The sequence below is a fragment of the Tursiops truncatus genome, chromosome 1 (genome assembly GCF_011762595.2).
Source record: "Tursiops truncatus isolate mTurTru1 chromosome 1, mTurTru1.mat.Y, whole genome shotgun sequence".
Taxonomy (NCBI): domain Eukaryota; kingdom Metazoa; phylum Chordata; class Mammalia; order Artiodactyla; family Delphinidae; genus Tursiops; species Tursiops truncatus.
In genome coordinates this window covers 16028710-16051451 of record NC_047034.1, presented here as the reverse complement: position 1 = coordinate 16051451, position 22742 = coordinate 16028710, and the positions used below count along the sequence as shown (strand labels likewise).

General features: G+C 34.8%; 1 protein-coding gene across 4 annotated transcripts in view; it reads right to left on the bottom strand.

The window, feature by feature from the left end:
- The window catches only part of SPATA17 (spermatogenesis associated 17), a 191287-nt gene that overhangs the window by 39911 nt on the left and 128634 nt on the right, over nt 1–22742 (bottom strand). For all 4 annotated transcript variants that reach the window (XM_073800394.1, XM_019920596.3, XM_033850757.2 and 1 more), the window contains one exon: nt 11569–11704. In XM_073800394.1, the coding sequence (XP_073656495.1) occupies nt 11569–11704 (136 nt within the window). The remainder of the gene's footprint in view (nt 1–11568; nt 11705–22742) is intronic.

Here is a 22742-nt window from a genome sequence, read left to right as displayed (position 1 = left end):
GCCCTAGATCATCATCAAGGGACCACATTTTCCAACTGAGGAATTACAGAGGAGGAAAATTAGGTATTTAAAAACATTCCAGTTGTTGTGAGCAAACTCCTTGCAAATAGCTCTGGAATCGATTTAGTAAGAAAGTTAAGGTCAACATTTGTATACTTACAACCTCTGTGTGAAATATTTTTACTACTTTTGTACCTTTAGGGTCTTTAATTGATATCCTTAAATTCAGTTGCTGCCCAGATCATCAAGTTATCACTTTTCAGTCATCTGATATTTCACAGTTGTTAAACTTTTAACATGTTAGCAGATTTAAATTTTCCCCTAATAGTTCATAACCTTATAATAGCCACCTAAAAATTAACCTGTAAATTAATCTAGAGTTAATAATGCAATTATTAATCTGGCACTTATATATGTAACAAAAATCACAAACTGTAGCCTTCTCAAAATCAGTCTGGTAGTATGGCTTTCAGCATCTTTTTAGGATGAATGTGAATGTTTAAATAACTCCATGAAGAGAGCCTTTAGGAGAAAATATATTGCACTTAGGCATAATTTGGAAAATATGCAGTTAAGTATGTTAAACTAAATTAAATCCACAACAATAATTTTTACAATGGAACAATTTCTTCAAGTGAACTCTCAAGCAGGAAATCTAGTCTGTGAAACCCATGAGTAGAGTTCTGAGCACTCCTTAGAGCACATTATATAAAGTGATAAGGAAACACACAATTAAGAGAAGTATTTGACTTGTCCTTTTTTTATGGTACGTGTTGCTGTAGGTTCCCTTTGCCGTTTCGTAAGACTTTAAAAATATTTTAAGCACCAACTTGGAAGTTTACCAAAACTTTTTTCAAAATACTATTTTTATACTGATATAAAATCAACTGGAAGATACAAAAGGATATAAAATGTGATCTATAAATTAAAATCCAACTTGAGGGCAAGCTTTTTACTTCTTTTGCCTTAGAAGTAACACAAGTTAGATGTTTAATATATTTAAATTTCATTATTCAATTTTTATCATATTAAAACCTGAACTATACAGTATGGGACATAAATTTAAATTAATAAAAAGCAAATTAATCTTTTAATCATCTAGGACTCAGTCAATTTATTAATGTGATTTTACTATTACTTTCTAAATACAAGAGTAACTCGGAGCTATCACAGGTTGGGTTCCAGACCACCACAATAAAGTGAATATTGTAATTGAGTCTCACATATTTTTTTGCTCTTCCAGTGCATCTGAAAGCTATGTTTACACTATACTGTAGTCTATTAAGTATGCAATAGCATTCTGTCTAAAAACAGAATGTAAATAGGAATGATTTCTCTGTAGCATGCAATGCTGCTTGACAGCATTTTACCCACAGTAGCAGAACTTCTTTCAAAATTGGAGTCAATCCCTTCAAACCCTGCCACTGCTTTATCAACTAAGTTTATGTCGTGTTCTACATCCTTTGTCCTTTCAACAATCTATATAACATCTTCACCAGGAGCAGTTCCCATCTCAAGAAACCACTTTCTTTGCTCATCCATTAGAAGTAACTCCTTATTCATTCAAGTTTTATCATGAGATGGCAGCAATTCAGTTACATCCTCAGGCTCCACTTCTAATTCTAGTTCTCCTGCTTTCTGAAGTGACTTCCTCCACTGAAGTCTTGAAGCCCTCAAAGGCATCCACGATGGTTGGAATCAATTTCTTCCTGATAATGCTGACATTTTAACCGCTTCCCATGAATTACAAATGTTCCTAATGGCTTCTAGAATGATAAATCCTTTCCAGAAAGTTTTCAATTTACATTATCTAGATCCATCAGAGGAATCACTATCTCTGGCAGCCAGGTAGAAAGTTCATTTTATTATTATTTTTATAAATAATATTCTGGTGTTCTGTATCATCTTGACACATAATCAAGATAAATTTTTAAAATGTACAAACCATTATGTATAAAGTAAGCTATAAGGCTATATTGTACAACAGAGAGAATATAGCCAATATTCTATAATAACTATAAATGGAATATAACTTTTAAAAATTGTGAATCACTATGTTGTATAACTTTAACTTATATAATACCGTACAGAAATTATACTTCAGTTTTTAAAAAAAGCCTTAAAAGCAAAACAATATATATTTAACAGAAAACATATATATATATATATATATATATATACATATACACACAATATACAAAAGTTTGGTGCATGAAAGCACAGAGTTAATATAAAACAATAAAGACTATGCAAAAATCCCAAAGCAAATAAAAAGGTAACTAAATGAAGTGAATAATAATAGAACCATTCCCCTTTAAAATAATCCCACAAAATTAACAATTTGTTAACTCGCAAAAATATTTCCAATATTTGAGATAAAGTGTCAGTACTTTAATTTCAGCAAACTAGAGGTTTCAAGAAGCCTATCACCTAAAAATTCTAGACAAAAGATGTTAAGATCTTTTAAATGCATAAATGACCTGGGGAAAGATTAAGAGGATTCTTTGGAAGAAAGAATTGACAAGAAAGTGCAACCCAGCGAGGTCTGTAGTCAGCACATGTCCCATGGTATATACACATCCATAGAGTTCTAACGTTTGGGTGTAACATGGCACATGGTCAAGAAAGAGACATCTGGCCCTGGGGTACAGTGGGAGGTTAGACCAGAGAACACGGTATAAAACCAGCACTCCTGAAAAGTAACATTTTCAGTAGGTGAACTAGAAAAAGAAAAAGACCCTATTAGGGAGACTTTGAGCATACATAACCATCTCATCCTTGGATCTGAGTAGAGTGGAGAAAAGGAAAAAATTAAGTTCAGGAATCACACTGGGACTAAAAACTTTCAGAAAGAAAATTATAGAAGCAAGCTATAAAACCTCTAGCTGTCAAACAAAGATTCTGTCCTACACCACAGCGTACAGCTGCACATCTAGGGCAAACATCTTACCTGGGGTAATGTAAATTTTACGGACCTCAGAAGGAAACAGTTGCCACAGTCTCTCTAGAGCTGTACAGTGATTAATAATCTGATGGAGAGATCTCTCAATCTCAGACGTTGTTGCAGTTAGAAGATAAAGGTTTTTTTAAAAATAGGTTACCATGCTTCTTATAAAACTGTGTTCCATTATGTTCGCTCCTCACTCAAATGTAATGCTTTAGACTCAAATGCGAATTGAGCCCTTAGGTTAATAATTATACACTAATATGGTCAGTTCTGATCTATTGAAAATCTTGGATACATCACTGCACATATTATTTTTATTCACAAATTAAAATCCAAATCAGAAACTCTTGTGAACCCGTTTTTAAAACTATAATTGAAAATTACCACACAATGTAACAAACCTATCTGAAACAAAACATTGATTAAAAGCCTAAGGTAATGTAAATTTATACATCTTAACATTACACATCCAAACTATTCTATAGGTTAAACATTATTTTTTAATAAATAGTATAACACAATATTTGGCTCTGTCTTATTTTCTTAAATGCATAATAAACTAGAGTATATGCATAAACGTATACACATACAAATGCAAAATACTTTATAATAAAACATTATATAAACATATACTTTTCCTGAAGGCTACTGACCTCCAGAAGACCGATACAAGGGTAATCAGACGGGAAAACTGAAGAACTTCAGTCCCAGATATATTGTGAGAGAGACAGAAAAAGCACTTAAACTGAATATTTGATTATTGAAGGCCATCCTCATAAGCAAAATATTTTCCCTCAATTACACCTAATTATTTAATTGTTTACATTTACTAATGAAACGAAACAACACAAAACAAACAACTGCTGGGGGCTCTTTTCAGCCGGCACATAATCATCCATCACCATGTACAGAAAGATTCTTAAAATTATATGAAGCTGGTCTGTTTAAAGTGAAAGGCATATTTTATCCCAATCAATGCATAAAAGTAAAATTATCCATAACTGAGGCATGTTTCTCTGCTGTACAGTTCAGCTGTAATGATCCCCACACACTGCTCTTGCACATCAATTATGATAATCATAATCACGGTCATTAAGCTGGATGTTCATTATTATCAGGATGCTGGTGACAGCAGATTCAATCATCGGGTGCCATGGGCAAGCAGTCACAGTCCCACCCAAGTTTCTGCAGACAGCGATGTGCCACATTAAATCTATGATGTGTTCCACATCCCACTCCATTCCAAAAGCCATAGACGGTAAAGGTCAACTTTATGTTCTGTGCAATATGCTTAGGTTTTCTAAATTAATTCTATGGAGTACTAGATATTTTTATGCTTTGTAGCTTATAAAATCCTGTTTAGGACCAAAATGCATGTGAAAATAACAAAGAAGGCCCGCTCTACTGTTGTAATTCACCTATAATAAGGCAGATGAGGAGAGGCTCTGTCAACACGAACCATCTTAAAAGTCTCTGCTTGAATTTTGCAAGTAAGGAAAAACACGAAATGGTTCTATTACAATCAGTTGTCTAAAATGCACATGAAACTCATTCTAATTCAGATAAAGGCCTCAGACTATTATTTCTGCTTCAGTAAATATGAACATATGTGAATGTTTTGACAATCAAAAGAATGTTTTCCATATACGGAATTTTTTCTTGTCCAACTTCGACCTAGCCAGATAGATGAAATTAATGGCGACTGATAGAGTCTCCTTATTTAATTTCATTTCTATTTTAAACATTGAGATCAGCACAACAAAGAATTTATAAATCCAAAGTATTTACCTGAACTTAAAGTTTGACCAGACCTACATTCTAACAATTTAACTTGGGGCATTTTACAATTAAATAAAAGAAAAAGGAGGAAGTTATATGATACAGACATTAGTGCATCATTGATTTCCATACTTTCACAAAATGATATATAATTACAAGAGACAAAGAAGGACACTACATAATGATCAAGGGATCAATCCAAGAAGATATAACAAGTGTAAATATGTATGCACCCAACATAGGAGAACCTGAATACATAAGGCAAATGCTAACAGCCATAAAAGGGGAAATCGACAGTAAAACAATCATAGTAGGGGACTTTAACACCCCACTTTCACCAATGGACAGATCATCCAAAATGAAAATAAATAAGGAACACAGCTTTAAATGATACATTAAACAAAATGGACTTAATTGATATTTATAGGATATTCCATCCAAAAACAACAGAATACACTTTCTTCTCAGGTGCTCATGGAACATTCTCCAGGATAGATCATATCTTGGGTCACAAAGCAAACCTTGGTAAATTTAAGAAAATTGAAATTGTATCAAGTATCTTTTCCAACAACAATGCTATGAGACTAGATATCAATTACAAGAAAAAAATCTGTAAAAAATACAAACACATGGAGGCTAAACAATACACTACTTAATAACCAAGAGATCACTGAAGAAATCAAAGAGGAAATAAAAAAATACCTAGAAATAAATGACAATGAAAGCACAACGACCCAAAACCTCTGGAATGCCGCAAAAGCAGTTCTAAGAGGGAAGTTTATAGCAATAGAATCCTACCACAAGAAACATCTCACATAAACAACCTAACCTTATACCTAAAGCAATTAGAGAAAGAAGAACAAAAAAAAACCCCAAAGGTAGCCGAAGGAAAGAAATCATAAAGATCAGATATGAAATAGAAATGAAGGAAATGACAGCAAACATCAATAAAACTAAAGGCTGGTTCTTTGAGAAGATACACAAAATTGATAAACCATTAGCCAGACTCAACAAGAAAAAAAGGGAGAAGACTCATCAATAGAATTCGAAATGCAAAAGGAGAAGTAACAACTGACACTGCAAAAATTCAAAGGATCATGAGAGATTACTACAAGCAACTATATGCCAATAAAATGGACAACCTGGAAGAAATGGACAAATTCTTAGAAAAGCACAACCCTCCGAGACTGAACCAGGAAGAAATAGAAAATATAAACAGACCAATCACAAGCACTGAAATTGAGACTATGATTCAAAATCTTCTAACAAAAAAAAGCCCAGGAACAGATGGTTTCACAGGCGAATTCTATCAAACATTTAGAGAAGAGCTAACACCTATCCTTCTCAAACCCTTCGAAAATATAGCAGAGGGAGGAACACTCCCAAACTCATTCTACAAGGCCACCATCATCCAGATAGCAAAACCAAAGATGTCACAAATAAATAAAACTACAGACCAATATCACTGATGAACACAGACACAAAAATCCTCACCAAAAGACTAGCAAACAGAATCCAACAGCACATTAAAAGGATCATACACCATGATCAAGTGGGGTTTATCCCAGGAATGCAAGGATTCTTCAATATATGCAAATCAGTCAATGTGATAAACCATATTAACAAATTGAAGGAGAAAAACCATATGATCATCTCAATAGATGCAGAAAAAACTTTTGACAAAATTCAACACCGTTTATGATAAAAACCCTCGAGAAACTAGGCATAGAGGTTACTTAACTCAACATAATAAAGACCATATATGACAAACTGACAGCCAACATCACTCTCAATGGTGAAAAACTGACCATTTCCTCTAAGATCAGAAACAAGACAAGGCTGTCCACTCTCACCACTATTATTCAACATAGTTTTGGAAGTTTTAGCCACAGCAATCACAGAAGAAAAAGAAATAAAAAGAATCCAAATTGGAAAAGAAGAAGTAAAGCTGTCACTGTCTGCAGATGACATGATACTATACATAGAGAATCCTAAAGATGCCACCAGAAAACTACTAAAGCTAATCAATGAATTTGGTAAAGTAGTAGGATACAAAATTAATGCACAGAAATCTCTTGTATTTCTATACACTAAGGATGAAAAATCTGAAAGAGAAATAAAGGAAACACTCCCATTTACCATTGCAACAAAAAGAATAAAATACCTAGGAATAAACCTCCCTAAGGAGACAAAAGACCTGTATGCAGAAAACTATAAGACACTGATGAAAGAAATTAAAGATGATAGAAAGATGTGCTCTTGGATTGGAAGAATCAACATTGTGAAAATGACTATACTACCCAAAGCAATCCACAGATTCAATGCAATCCCTATCAAACTACCAATGGCATTTTTCACAGAACTAGAACAAAAAATTTCACAATTTGTATGAAAACATAAAAGACCCCGAACAGCCAAAACAATCTGGAGAAAGAAAAACGGAGCTGGAGAAATCAGGCTCCCAGACTTCAGCCTATACTACAAAGCTACAGTAATCAAGACAGTATGGTACTGGCACAAAAACAGAAAGATAGATCAATGGAACAGGATAGAAAGCCCAGAGATAAACCCACGCACCTATGGTCCACTCATGTAAGACAAAGGAGGCAAGGATATACAATGGAGAAAAGAGAAAAGACAGTCTCTTCAATAAGTGGTGCTGGGAAAACTGGACAGCTACATGTAAAGAAATGAAATTAGAACACTCCCTAACAACATACACAAAAATAAACTCAAAATGGATTAAAGACCTAAATGTAAGGCCAGATACTATAAAACTCTTAGAGGAAAACATAGGCAGAACACTCTATGACATACATCACAGAAAGATCCTTTTTGATCCACCTCCTAGAGAAATGGAAACGAAAAGAGAAAAGAACAAATGGGACCTAATGAAACTTAAAAGCTTTTGCACAGCAAAGGAAACCATAAACAAGACAAAAAGACAACCCGCAGAATGGGAGAAAATATTTTCAAATGAAGCAACTGACAAAGGATTAATCTCCAAAATTTATAAGCAGTTCATGCAGCTCAATATCAAAAAAACAAACAACCCAATCCAAAAATGGCAGAAGACCTAAATAGACATTTCCCCAAAGACGATATACAGATTGCCAACAAACACTTGAAAGGATGCTCAACATCACTAATCATTAGAGAAATGCAAATCAAAACTACAGTGAGGTATCACCTCACACCAGTCAGTATGGCCATCATCAAAAAATCTACAAACAATAAATGCTGGAGAGGGTGTGGAGAAAAGGGAACCCTATTGCACTGTTTTTGGGAATGTAAATTGATACATCCACTATGGAGAACAGTATGGAGGTTCCTTAAAAAACTAAAAATAGAATTACCATATGACCCAGCAATCCCTGGGCATATACCCTGAGAAAACCATAATTCAAAAAGAGTCATGTACCGCAGTGTTCAGTGCAGCTCTATTTACAACAGCCAGGACATGGAAGCAACCTAAGTGTCCATCGACAGATGAATGGATAAAGAAGATGTGGCACATATATACAATGGAATATTACTCAGCCTTAAGAAGAAACGAAATTGAGTTATTTGTAGTGAGGTGGATGGACCTAGAGACTGTCATACAGAGTGAAGTAAGCCAGAAAGGGAAAAATAAATACCATATGCTAACACATACATATGGAATCTAAAAAAAAAAAAAAAAAAAAAAAGGTTCTGAAGAACCTAGGGGCAGGACAGGAATAAAGATGCAGACGTAGAGAATGGACTTGAGGACATGGGGAAGGAGAAGGGTAAGCTGGGACGAAGTGAGAGAGTGGCATGGATATATATACACTACCAAATGTAAAATAGCTAGTGGGAAGCAGCTGCATAGCACAGGGAGATCAGCTCAGTGCTTTGTGACCACCTAGAGGGGTGGGATAGGGAGGGTGGGAGGGAGACGCAAGAGGGAGGAGTTATGGGGATATATGTATACGTATAGCTGATTCACTGTGTTATACAGCAGAAACTAACACACCATTGTAAAGCAATTATACTCCAATAAAGATGTTTAAAAAAGTGATATATATATTATTTTTCATTATTGATTTTCATAATTTTGGGAAAAAGTAATATTATTTGCTTGCAATCTGCTGACTTTGTGACGGCTTTGTATAGTGTTCCTCATATTAATAAAATTAAAAATAATACAAAATATTAAGTACTATTTGATTATTAATTGATGTAATGTGAATGCGGTTAGAGAAAGAAAACATGATTTTTCTCTCAACTGATACCCTTTATCCCAGTTGTGTAGCAAATCATCTGGAAATTATAACCTCCATGCTTAAAGATGACAGAAGAGAAAGAAAATTCTTCAGGCAGACACTCTTAAAACATGATGGAAAGGGTGGAGATCAGGAACCAAATGTATTTAATTGAGCTGTTTCTTGGCTGAAGTGAATCTACTGCATTGAACTAAATCTTATTTGCATTTAAATATTTGTAAATAGTCCATCTTCCAATAGAAGCATAAAACTACACCAGTCTTTTCCTTCTCCAACATTTTGAACTCAACAACTCACTAAAACTATTCTTCATCTACTAATATGAGTAAGTGATGGTCTCACAACTCCAAGGTCAAGAAACAAAGTTTTATATAAAATAAAGAAAAATAAGCCTGCTTTTAGTTATTTATTGGGCACAAGTCTCACCCAAATCGCTTTCAGCAAATCAAAACATAAAATATTTTCATGTAAACAATAGAATGACTACCCTTATACTTTGTAGACTCTATTGGCAACACAGGAATAATTTGTTCATTTAATATGGTTATTTTAAGAGATCAGAAGAAGGGGGAAGAAGGATATGAGGAGACGAGGGGAGGGAGAAATTTAAATTTGTATTTAATATTTTTCTACGTGGTTTTCTGCAAGTGGATTAATGATTTATTAAGACATAAAGAATCCCTACACTTTTTCTCTTAGTTTTCAGGGTCTGCAAGAACAATTATTTGTCATTAACTTTTCAAGTATGTGTACTTTCTAAACGTATACAGAGGCACACAATGATTCCTCCAAAAGAACAAAATAAACATTTTTTTTTTAGTGAGTATCTGAGAATTTCTGCAAGTTGCTTACTTCAGTTAGATAAATGCATAGTCTTGGAATACGTCAAAATATATGAATGAACCTGTTGCATAAAACCAAAAAGTACCGTATTATTTTAGGAAAGAAACATTGGCACAAGGATTTTTCTCACTCTGAAGTAGCTTGATGTCCTAAGGTAGGTAAGTCATTTAAATTTTAAAGAAATGAGAATTTCCTTGAATTAAATAGGATGGTGAGGGCATAACAGCAAAAAAAAAACCCCACAAAACTTTACGTCAAATAGAAAAATGAGAGGTAGATCACATTATGTACATTCAAAATACAAAATTAAATAGTTTAAAAATCATATTAAACCTATATTCTGAATGGTTGCATGTTAGGTAAAAACAAATGCCTAGAATAGTCTTACCATGGATATTTATGAAATAATATTGTTATCAACTTTTAGGTTTTTCAATCAGTGGACCAGATTGAACTACTCCTTGTATTTCTTATGCCATGGAATTACTATTTAGTGTTTTAGAAGACCATTTAAAAAAAATAATAAAAGACTTAGTAGCTGTAAAAGAAAAAGGCACTTTCCAAAGAATCCAAGTTACTCCCCAGCACGAGTTCCCTTTGACATTCCTATATTTAAAATGTCCTTAAAAAAAGAAATTTTCTTAGAATTTGGTAGAGAAAGATCTTGTTTCCCTTAAGGGTCTAATGTATCTTTTCCTCTTGAATAGTGAGGATGCCTCTGCAACTTGTGTTCTCTCTGTCTTTGCCACCCACAGGCTGCAATTCCTAAGTCACTTCCCACGATACTCATAGTCCCCCTTTATTTTGTGTGCACAGCCACTCTTCTCATCTAAGATCATTTCCCCTTATTTAAATTTCTAGAATATGACCTGTGCTGTATTTGCCATTTGATAAGGTGCCTTAAATCCTTTTGGTAGGAGACTGTGTGTAAATGAATAAATCCTCATTGACAGACGATTAATAGGAATAGGCCTGGTAGTATATGGAACTCAAGAGCCCTAACCCCCTTCCAGAAAATCACTGCCTACTTCATTTTATCTGTATAATTTTAGCATGAATAAGTTTGAGTTTCTAACTGCTAGACAATAGGTTAAAAACATAGTAAGAACTTTCCTCTTTACCTCCTATAGTGTAAGACATGTGAGTGTTTACGCAATCTAGAAATTTTTATTTAAGTGCTAGCAACTATAATTCCTGAATCAGAAAATAAATATTTGCTTTTTTCTTTTCTATACCATATATATATATATAGATAGGATATCACATATATCTCCCTCCCTCCCTCCCTTCCTTCCTCCTTTCTTTCCTCCCTCCCTCCCTCCCTCCCTCCCTCTCTTCCTTCCTTCCTTCCTTCCTACCTACCTACCTATCTACATACACACAGAGATTGAGAGAAAGCAGGAAAGCACTGATCTCCATGCCTGAGAGTTAGCTTAACTCTATTCCACAGATTCAGACTCTGACCCTAATTGGCTTTGCCAAAGCTAATGATCCATGCCATTTGATCACAGGGTAGCTGAACCATAAAACACAAGAACACAACATCAAAAGAAAAAAACCAAAACCCACGAAAAACTTAAATCTTTTACTGACATAGTAAGCAGCACTATCTTCACATAAAATAGCTATAAATAATTTTGTAACCATGAAGGTGTTAGTTGTAATGAGAATATTTATATTTGCTATAATCAGTGTATATTTTTAGCCTTTTAAAAGCAACACTACTTTCTTTTTAATGTTGCATCAACTCACCTTGTCACAGATCCATTTCTTAGGATTTTCATCTCGGAAATGTTGACTTCCATAAGCATCAGCACCATACTTGCTTGATAAATGCATTGTCGGGATGTACTTTTTATTTTTATGGTAGGAAGAAAATGGCAAAAACCTGAAAGAACATTTAGGTAATAGTCTTAATTTTATTTCTAGAGACATTTGATTTAAAAAAATAAGAAGTAGTAAATTACAGTGAAAATAATACATGGCTTGGAATCAGAATACCAGGTTTTTGCTTCAGTCTCTGCCACTGACTATCTCTGTGACTAACTTCTATGAATCTTCATTTCTTATTCTGCAAGTGGAGGTACTAAAACTTCACAGAATTTTTGTGAGCCTCAAATATTTTCTAAATATAGAAAATGTTAAATAATAAATTTATTAATTAATTATGCCAAATAATTCAAAACATCATGTAAGTAAAAATGCCCTTAACTTTAAGATGGTAGTCCCCAGATGAAAAGGATGGCCAGCACTGGCAACTCTTATTGAAATGGGCTTCTTCAAATCTTAATTTACCCAAAAAATAAAGACAGTTTGGTACAGGTTATAGATAATGACCCTTTTGAGTTAGTCAGACCTATATTCACATGTTAGCTTTGCCTTGCTACCTGTGTTCCCTCATGCAAGTTGCCTGACCTGTAAAAGATTTTAATTATAGGGAAATTGGAAAGAATGAACAGCTTAATATATACAAAACTTTACATGGAGGCTGAAAACAGTAAGTGTTCAATAAATAATGGGGGTGCTAAAGTAGAAGGAGCTTATTGTTGTAGCTCTCATTATCATCATCATTATCATCACCACCACCATCATCATCACCATCATCATCATCATCACTACCACCACCACCACCATTACCATCACCACCACCATTACCATCACCACCACCATTACCATTATCATCATCATCATCACCACCATCACCATCATCATTACCACCACCACCACCACGATTACCATCACCACCATCATTGTCATCATCACCACCATCATCACCACCACCACCACCACGATTACCATTATCATCATCATCACCACCATCACCATCATCATTACCACCACCACCACCACGATTACCATCACCACCATCATTGTCATCATCACCACCATCATCACCACCACCACCACCACGATTACCATTATCATCATCACCACCATCACCATCATCATCACAACCACCACCATTACCATCATCACCATCATCTTCATCACCATCATCACCATCATAATCATCATCATCATCATCACCATCACCATCATCATCATCACCATCATCATCATCACCACCACCATCATCATCACCATCATCATCATCACCATCATCATTACTTTTAATGTTATTTTGATCAACATAAAAAATGAAAATTTTAAACTCTCACAGAACTAAGATTGTGATGTATCTTTAGTGTAACCTGATGAATTGTTTAATCCCTCATCAAAACTTTCTGAAATAAAAGTAAAGGAATAAAAAACTTTGTAAACTCACAAGAAAGAGGACAAAAGAGAAGAAATAGAAGATGAAAATGCTAACATTTTGGCAGGTGGAAAGCAGAGAGAAAATTTAAAAACTGAAATCTAAGTTCCAGAAGAGGGAGAGGCCAAAGAGAAATGAAGCCATTAGTCCTGCAGAATCCTGGAAGAGTCTATAAGTTACTGCAGTGGGTGAGAGTGAAGAATAAGGCTGAAGACAGGTGAAAAACCTATGCCATGAATAATTAAATACCCAGGTTCCTCTCTCAGTCCATGTATCCAAAAAAAATAGTGTATTCTCAGAAAACTTTATACCGGAGAGCTCTGGTCTCAGGGAAAGCAGGAACCACGGAGGGCCAGAGTGAGGCACCAAATGGAATCTATGAATTTCAATTCAAAGACTACTCATTGAAATCTTCCCTTGCTCATCTCGAAGTAACCTGGGAGCTGGACTAACAGATTTCAGAAGAGTAATTGTATCATCTCAAAAGATACTGAGAGCGCCCAGAGAAACAACTTCAAATATCAACATTTGGAGATCTCTTAACTAAAAGGTCATATCACAGTGCAACAAAGTCTATCAGTCAAAAAGCCACTCTCACACACAAATAAACTTTTTAAACCGATTTTTAGAGTCTCCTTTTTAATATGAATTTAAGAATAGATTACCAACTGGGGAAACTACCAACATGAAAGAAAGACATATATCTAAACATAAAAGATAACCTAGAGGAAACATATAGGAAACAGGAGCAAACGTCAGAAAATTCTAATTAATATAATCAATGGAGACATGGTGTCAAAGAAATTAGAGCTAGATCCTGATTTAAATACAAGAAACATTTAGAGGGAAACAGCAAGCTCTGGGAAATAAATATATACAGCTAAATTAAATATTCTGCCAAGAAAAATATTTTGAAATTCAGACTTTGAAACAATAAAGTTGAGGTTCAACAAATTTATTGAGCATATGCCGATATTTTCACATATATTATCTCATTTAATTAAGACAAAGAAGGGGCCTTTTCAAAAATCTCGGTTAAATTGAAAAAAAATTGCCATTATATTCATAAATTTGTTTAAAAAATAATAAGCTTAGGAAATGTGGTGTTATTTCATCAATTTTCACACCTCTCTACAATTTCTTTTTAATGTTTATTAAGGAACTCCTTTTAACTATTTTTCCTAAGAAAATATTCTCTAAGCCTATTTAAGATAAAAAATAAACAGAACACAGAGCTTTGAATTATACAAAATTACACAGGCATGTATTATATATGCTCTTGAGAAAAGAGCTCTCATTTAAGACAGATTATGGTCCTTCCAGTGCTAATTTGCACATGGGATGGACATCACACATACAAAAAATTAATGTGGCCCCAATGTCCCTGAGTATACAGAGGAGGTGCTGTAAGCTGGCTGCTGTACTTAAACTTTTTATCACTTCTGAATTGCATTTTAGTAGTACATTTTTCTTTTGTGTCTGAACAAAATTTGCTTTCTCAAGGGACTGGATGGCTGAGAAGACAAGGCCGCAAGACTAGGTATTTCCCTGCACATGAATTAATATTAATTTCATTGAGCCATAATGTTTCATTAAGGTAACATGTAATGCATATTCTTAAGTGCACACGTGTATGTGTATATATGTATATACATTGAAAAATATTTAGATGTTTTATAAATAATATTTTAAAATTTGTCTTCAAATTCAGAAGAAATTATTTAATTCTCAAATAGAATTTGCTCTATAAAAGTATAAACAGCTATGAAAACCCTAGAAATCAATTGAGTTTACAATCAAAAGTTTATATAATGGTCAATTTTACTTTTAAAATGGTATCTTTACCAGTTTTAAATATATATTCAGATATGCTTTATGCTTGCAGTGCATACTTTTCAATTAACTGAACATCACATTAAAGAAGAAGATGATATGGGTTTGCCTGTTAATTTTTAAAATCTCATCAGAGATACAGGTCTGGCAGAAATTCTTAAATTCAATGTGGAGATACAGTGATATATACAAACAAGTCAGTACTTGAATGTCTGCAGAGTTAGAGAAGAATTGGTAGGGGTCTCAGGAAGCAAAAATTAAAATTAACCAATTAGCTTCAGGGAAAATAAGTCCACTGCAAATATAAAGTCTTTATTCTTTGAGTATTAATATACTTAATATTATTTTCCAAATAAGAAGACTAACAAATTACACTTATCTTTGTTTTCTTTATTAACTTTCATCCCCCCCCCTCCTTTTTGTTTATAGTCCTACTACTGTCACTCATAATTCTAGGTTTTCCTCCAACCTATTTATTTCACTGCCAGATACTTCAAATCTCCAATTACGGAACCCTATTACCTATTGATTCAAACCTATATTCTTCAGCCCAGCAGTCAGGCTTCTTAGAATACACTGGGTCTCTTCAATCTCCTACCACTCCTTACCTGACGTCTTTTGATGTCATTCTCCTTCCTCCTTCCCTTCCTTCATTCTTTCTCTGTTTCCTTCATTCCTGTCTTTCTATCCCAGCTCTGCCTTTGTCCATCTTCCTCTTCCTGAAATACTGATCCAAGTACTACTTATCTTTCAAAATCTGGCTTAACACCCAGCTTCCTAATCGTCCTACTCCAACCCACACTAATTTCTCTACTCTCTTAATATTTATTCATTAAACAAACATTAAATGAAATGCTTTTATATACTAAACACTTTGAAAAACACTGGGATTTAATGCTGGAAGATGCAGTATACCTAAAAGGAATTCACCTTATAACAGGGAGTGGAGAATGAGACAACACAGTAGAATGTGTTGGTTTTGTGATAAATACATGCACAAGAGGCAATTAGGACACAGAGGAAGGTTTATTTATATACGCATATAAGCTTGTAACATGCACATGTATATGCATGTGAGGCTGGTTATTGGCAGGGAGTTGGGGGGCGGGGCATGGAAAAGCTGTCTTCCCAGACCATGTATGTCAGAGCTGCGTACTAGACATGTAGAGTTAGTCAAGTTAAGAAGCTGTTGAAGACTATTTTAGACAGAAGAAACAACATACACAAAGATATGGAGGTGAGTTAGAGCATAAAAAGGGATGCTGAAGAAACGGAAAGGGGTTCAACATAACTAGAAAATTGAGTTCTTTATGAAGGAAGCAAAGGAGATCGTGAACAGCTTTATAGTGAAGATGAGATTGCCCATGGAAACTATGCATAGAAATATATTACCGATCTTCATAAATTGCTAAATATTTTTCTCCATATATATTATATATTGATTGCCCAATAGGGTAGTTATCCAAGCCACAACGAATTCTGACTTAGGTAAATCATTTCAAACTGGACATGGAGATAACGATTCATAGATATCGAGATACATAGCTATGGAACAAGTCTCAAATACCTGTTCAGGTTTCAAACATGTCCTAGAACAGCCCTCTCTCTGTTAAAGGGCTTCTAGTGAAATATATGTATTAAGCACAAAGCAGGATAAAGGGTACCTTATTACAAGTTAGGAATTTTACTCCAGATCACAATAAATTCTCCAATGAGTTATGCACAGCATGCAAATAAGTCTTTTTGCCTAGGCTAGAGGCAGGAAAAAGAGCAAACTGGAGTGAGTTTGTCCCCAAATTTAAAACAGAGTGTGTAATCCACCCCTTTCAAATGTGGGAACTGCTCTCCGTTTTGCCCTGAGTCTTAACAGCCAGCAAAAATCAAAGGTGTGATAAGAGATGAGACAGATGTTCCTCCGGGGAGAAGAGCCTTCCTCTTTAACCACTGGCCAAAAAAGGAAAAGGTCGGACGGCTAAGGATTCTCCCCACTGAGAGCAACTCCAGGCCAGCACCTGACTACTAGTCTGAGGAGAGGTCAAGAGAAACTCTGGAGCGAGGTAGACCTCATGGAATGTAGCCCTGCATAGGATGGGTCCCCCCCAAGGAGTAGCATGCTCCCTCCTTGAGCTGAAGAGGGAGTGGATGGGGGAGAAGAAGAGAGCAGGGGAACCCAAGGGAGATGTCAGCTTCCCCTAGAGGCAGCTCCTTATGATAAGGAAATGGATACTCAGCTCTGGGCCTGTATCAGATAAGCAAATAGTAGGTATATAATAATCACTAGGGGACTTAATTCATAGTTAATTCAATCCACCACATATGTCTTAAATAACTATGCTCAGTAACATTGTGTTTAGACACTGCAGGTATAAAAAAGATGAATAAGCAGAAGCCTCACCCTAAGACCCTTAAAATCTAATGAGGGAAAAAGAAAAATAACTACGCCAATATAAAGCTGGGGGTGTAGCAGGGTGGGGAAGCAAAGCTTTCTGATAAAGAAAAAACAAAAGAGTATGGGAACAGAAAGCACTGGGGACAATATCTAACCTGAGTTCTAACAAATGGGTCAGACTTCATTAGGCCGAAATGAAAATTGAGAAGGAAGATGTAAAAGTAGGGGACCGGTATGAGTACAGGCTGAGAGGTAAAAGCTTGGAACCCACATGTGGGGTGTTAAAAGTATGGAGCTCATTGGCCTTGAAAATGGGAAGAATGCTCTTCATAGGGTGCTTATACTGACTCCTATCAGAACAGGTAAAGAAGCTTCAGCAGTCTTAGCTTTCTTAACATCTCTGTGGAATATTATCCTCAGTTACTTTATCCTTTCCTCACAGATACTATTGCCAAACTGTAACATCACTGGGGCTCTGTGTGGCCCCCTCCCTGAGGATGGACTTGATCATAGCATGACGAAGGCTAATAAACACTGGGGATGGAGGAAGGAGAGCCCATTACCACATTCCTCTCTCTAAAACTCTGTTGCTAAATTGGATGCCTTGTGATCCTTTGATACCAAACATGTCTGACATTTTCCATCTTTTTATTGGAAGAGGTTTCTTTTCTTACTTATGAACTCGAAAATAAATACAGGATTCTTCAACACATTCACTCTTTCCGTTTGGGGAAAAAAGAAACAAAAATAAATACTTGTCCATCATCTCAGACTGTGTATAAAATGATTTCGTCTTCAAGTTTGGAAACCTCCTACACTTCATGGACAATAAAATGTAATGAAATGATAGCAGAACAAATAAAGTCATATGAATTTTACCGTCTTCATATTTGAGTAATTGAATTTCATATGTTCAAATTGTAGTTTACTTCTACCTTAAGAGTGACTCGAAGGTGCTCTTGTTTCTTTCTTTCTTTTTTTATTATTTATTTATTTATTTATTTATTTTTGGCTGCGTTGGGTCTTCATTGCTGCGCATGGGCTTTCTCTTGTTGCGGAGCACGGGCTCAGTAGTTGTGGCACACGGGCTTAGTTGCTCCGCAGCATGTGGGATCTTCCCGGACCAGAGCTTGAACCTGTGTCCCCTGCATTGGCAGGCGGACTCCCAACCACTGCGCCACCAGGGAAGTCCCAGAAGATGCTATTGTTTCTTAACTACTGAGGTAATAAATGACCAAAGAATCTCTCTGAAAAATCAATTAACTGTTTTATTGTATATGCTACACAGAATGCGAAACATGCCAATTATTTTTTGTTGTTCTTACAGCAGAATTGTAGAACATGCTGAAGAAATCACAAGCTGCGTTAATAAAGATCTTGGGCTATGAGCAACCTGTCTCGTTCCAATCATTAACAACACTGGGAGGGCAGACACGCCTAAACGGGATACAGGAGTCGGTACTGGGATTCACTCCAGGATCTCTGCTGAAAAGGTCTACCTAAAATACTTGCGGGCTTCGCTGGTGGCACAGTGGTTAAGAATCCGCCCGCCAATGCGGGGGACACGGGTTCGAGCCCTGGTCCGGGAAGATCCCACATGCCGTGGAGCAACTAAGTCCGCGAGCCACAACTACTGAAGCCCATGTGCCTAGAGCCCGTGCTCCGCAACAAAAGAATCCACCACAATGAGAAGCCCGCGCACCGCAACAAAGAGTAGCCCCTGCTCGCCTCAACTAGAGAAAGTCCCGCAGCAACGAACACCCAATGCAGCCAAAAATAAAAATAAATAAATTTATTAAAAAATAAAATAAAATAAAATACTTGCAAAAGGAGCAGCAAGGATTAAGAGCTTTGTAATGCTCAAAATAGAGCAGTTATTTAAATGGGGTATAAAAAAGGAGAATAGGAGGGGAAAAAAATCCACTATGGGCTAATTAAGGGAAAGCAATTCTCTTAATTCCAGAGGCAATTCCCTCTGCTCTACAAAACTTAATTCGACAAGCAAGGACACCTAGGTATAGAAGTTTGAAAAGAGTTGATGAAAGAATCAGAAGAGAAAATATGAACAAAGGAAGTTGATTTAATCTACTAATCAACAAACAAAAAATTTTCATGTTATCATAAAAGTACACCTGCTCAAAAATTACATATTAGATTCTAATATTTTAATCATTATTATAATATAGAAAATAGTAAATTTAATGTTTTGAGGGCTGAATTAAAACCAGTTCATTTCTAGTCTCATTGTCAGATGACTTAGTTCTCATTAACCAGTTGTAGCATTTCTTTTAAGACAAAACATTTTGAAAAACCACACAACTGGAAATATACAAATTATTTGTGTTAATTATATTTGAAATAGGATGAGATATATTTTAAACTTGTATAATTCATAATGAATACTGACTTAATATAATGAATTAATAATAAATATATACACAGTTCATGATATATATAAGTGAAACCATTGTGCTGGACAGTGCAATATGTCAATTATACCTCAATAAAACTGGAAAAAATAAATATTAAATAATTTTAGCCCTTCTAAAAAAAATCAGGTCAACTGTCCAATTCATTAAAACGGGCCATAAAATGTTGAATTTTTTTTCCTTTTTAATACAGAATAATATGTTTTAGAATAAACTTAGCAAATAAAAAGTCTCTTTTTATTACCTTCAATATGAGAAATAAAAGGTGTTTTTGCTATATGTATTAACAATCCAAATTTCCAGATAAATCTAATATACAGCTCATTAATACCAATAGAGGGATTTCAAAACAGTCTACTCATCTATCAAGATGTTTTATTTGAGTAGAATTTTGGTTGAAGAGATGTTCATAAAATGACAACAAGTTGAAATAGGAATTAGACTTCATTTATGGATGAAAACAGGTTTCATTGAGATTTTCATATAAACATTGCTATAACTATTCAATACATAAAGTATTTCACACTTAGAGTAGAATACACAGCAGAAGTTTAAAACTCATAAACTTTTTAAGCAGCAGTATCAATAACACAAACCTCTCCCCTAGGGTGGTGATATAAATATAGTATTTAAATATAAAGAATACCTATGGCAACATAATATTTAAATATTAAGAATGCAAATGACAAGACTATCTGTTCAGCTAGACAGTGAGCTTATATTACAAGCTTCTAAATTTAAATGGAAAGACATATTTTGCCCTCCTTACATTTTTTTTAGCTTAAGAGGACTAGTATTCCCTGGATATGTTATTATTATTATTAACAATCTCCAGGCACGCTGATTCAGTAATTTCATTACAGCTGTGCAACAACTTTCTGATACATATCAGAGTTGACCTTATTTTCCTCTAGTTGATTGTGGAAAACTCACCAAAAAAAAATTTCTGCTGAAAGATACTGAATTTAAATGCCCCAGCTAAGTAGCATTCATTCAGGTTCTTCTTTTAGCAGTCCATTTACAACTTTAAATGTTTTAAGCTCAGGTATGTTAAGGACTTGTGTAATTGACATAAAGAACAAAATTAAGGAGAAAAATAAGGCTGTGGGAAACACTTGCACAAATTATTCTTAAGCAGAATGAAATAAGCTGAAACTAAAAAAAAAAAAAATTGCTAAGAAAAATCAAATGTACAGCAGCATATTCCAAACCATGGTCTGTGGATAAGGGGATTCCATGGCCAATCATGCCATTAGCTCTACGATGCCTGGAAACCTTTGCAATGTTGTTCATTGCTTTGTCCTTAGTACCTAATACAGTGCCTGGCCCATATTAGGCTGTAATATTTGTTGAATAAATGAGCTTGCAAAATGCTATATATTATATGTCCCCTTTTTGAAGGTCACACTAAATAAAAATATATTTAAGACGGAGAAGCCCTGTAAATGCCAAAAAAAAAAAGTTTAAACGTTTCAAATATAATTTTTCCCAAGTTTATTTGACAGAAACTCATTAACATCTTCCAGACTAGAGTTCAAGAGACACAGTTTGGAAAATGCTGTTCTAAGAAAAAGAAAAGAGGAAGTAAAGGCTGCCCTATTACGCGAACTGTTAGTGCGGTGTTAATAAAGATCAAAGATGGCACAAAGCAAGAGAGAGGCCTGGACATATATACACTAACAAACGTAAGGTAGATAGCTAGTGGGAAGCAGCCGCATGGCACAGGGATATGGGCTCGGTGTTTTGTGACCGCCTGGAGGGGTGGGATAGGGAGGGTGGGAGGGAGGGAGACGCAAGAGGGAAGAGGTATGGGGACATATGTATGTGTATAACTGATTCACTTTGTTATAAAGCAGAAACTAACACACCACTGTAAAGTAACTATACTCCAATAAAGATGTTAAAAAAAAAAAAGATCAAAGAGAAATCACACTTGAATTCATTTCCTCTTGCTTGATTTCTCTTGCAACGAGAATGATTTCGGTGATCAGATAGATTAAAACAAAACAAACAAAACTAGTTCAAGCTCAAGCTCAATATGTAAAAAGAGCTGTTGACCGCTTACTGCTTGCCAAGTATGGTGCTAAGCGTACTGCTTAAATCCTGGGCTCTTCCTCGAGGAGCTTATCATCTGGAACAAGGGTCTCCAATGTCTGTGTCTGGAAAGACCAGGCAGGTAACACATATTAAGTCAGATGTAAAAACTAAGAATGCAAGCTTTAATCAGTTTGTTGCCATAGGAGACTGGAGGCCTGCTGTTTCCAGATCTCTTAATGCTTAATATAAGCCAGAAAATCTGGATTTTTAAAAGATATAATTACCTTTTCTAATGTTTTAATCAATTTTTAATTTTTCAATCAATTTAATTTTTAGAAAACTAAGGGGTCCAAATATAACATACATGGAAGCTGTATGCAACTCAGAAGCCACTAGTTTGTAACCTCTGGTTTAGAATTTATAAATGAGCGCCTACCCAATGATTTCAAGGTCTCTATAAGATATACTGTATCTCAAATTAGATCTTTGGATGAGATCACCAAATCATCATTAGTTATTCTTAAGACCTTATGAATGTACCAAATATATACCAAAATTAGTCTAAAAGCAGAAGAATATAGATTCTATAACATATAGGTGGCTTAATCTGATGTTAATTTCAGCAAGATTCTAAAATGGAATATTAAAATAAAATTAAATTCTAGAAAAGTGGGCCAATATATGTGTGTATATGATACTGGTACTATTTTATTTTAATATGTCTATATTTTGATATTTTAAATTTTAAAATTAAATATACATTTAAAAATATAAATTAAAATATTTTATATATAAATAAATACATATAAAGAAAAATATATCATCACCACAGGTAAAGTAAAATTTTAAACATCGTATATCTGAAGTTTGGCAAAGAATTTGACAAGCTCTCTTATGATATCCTCAAGAATGTGGTAGAAATAAGAGCTAGGTGATAAAGGAGAAAGCAAAAGCTATGGATGAATGACTTCCCAACAGCCAAATC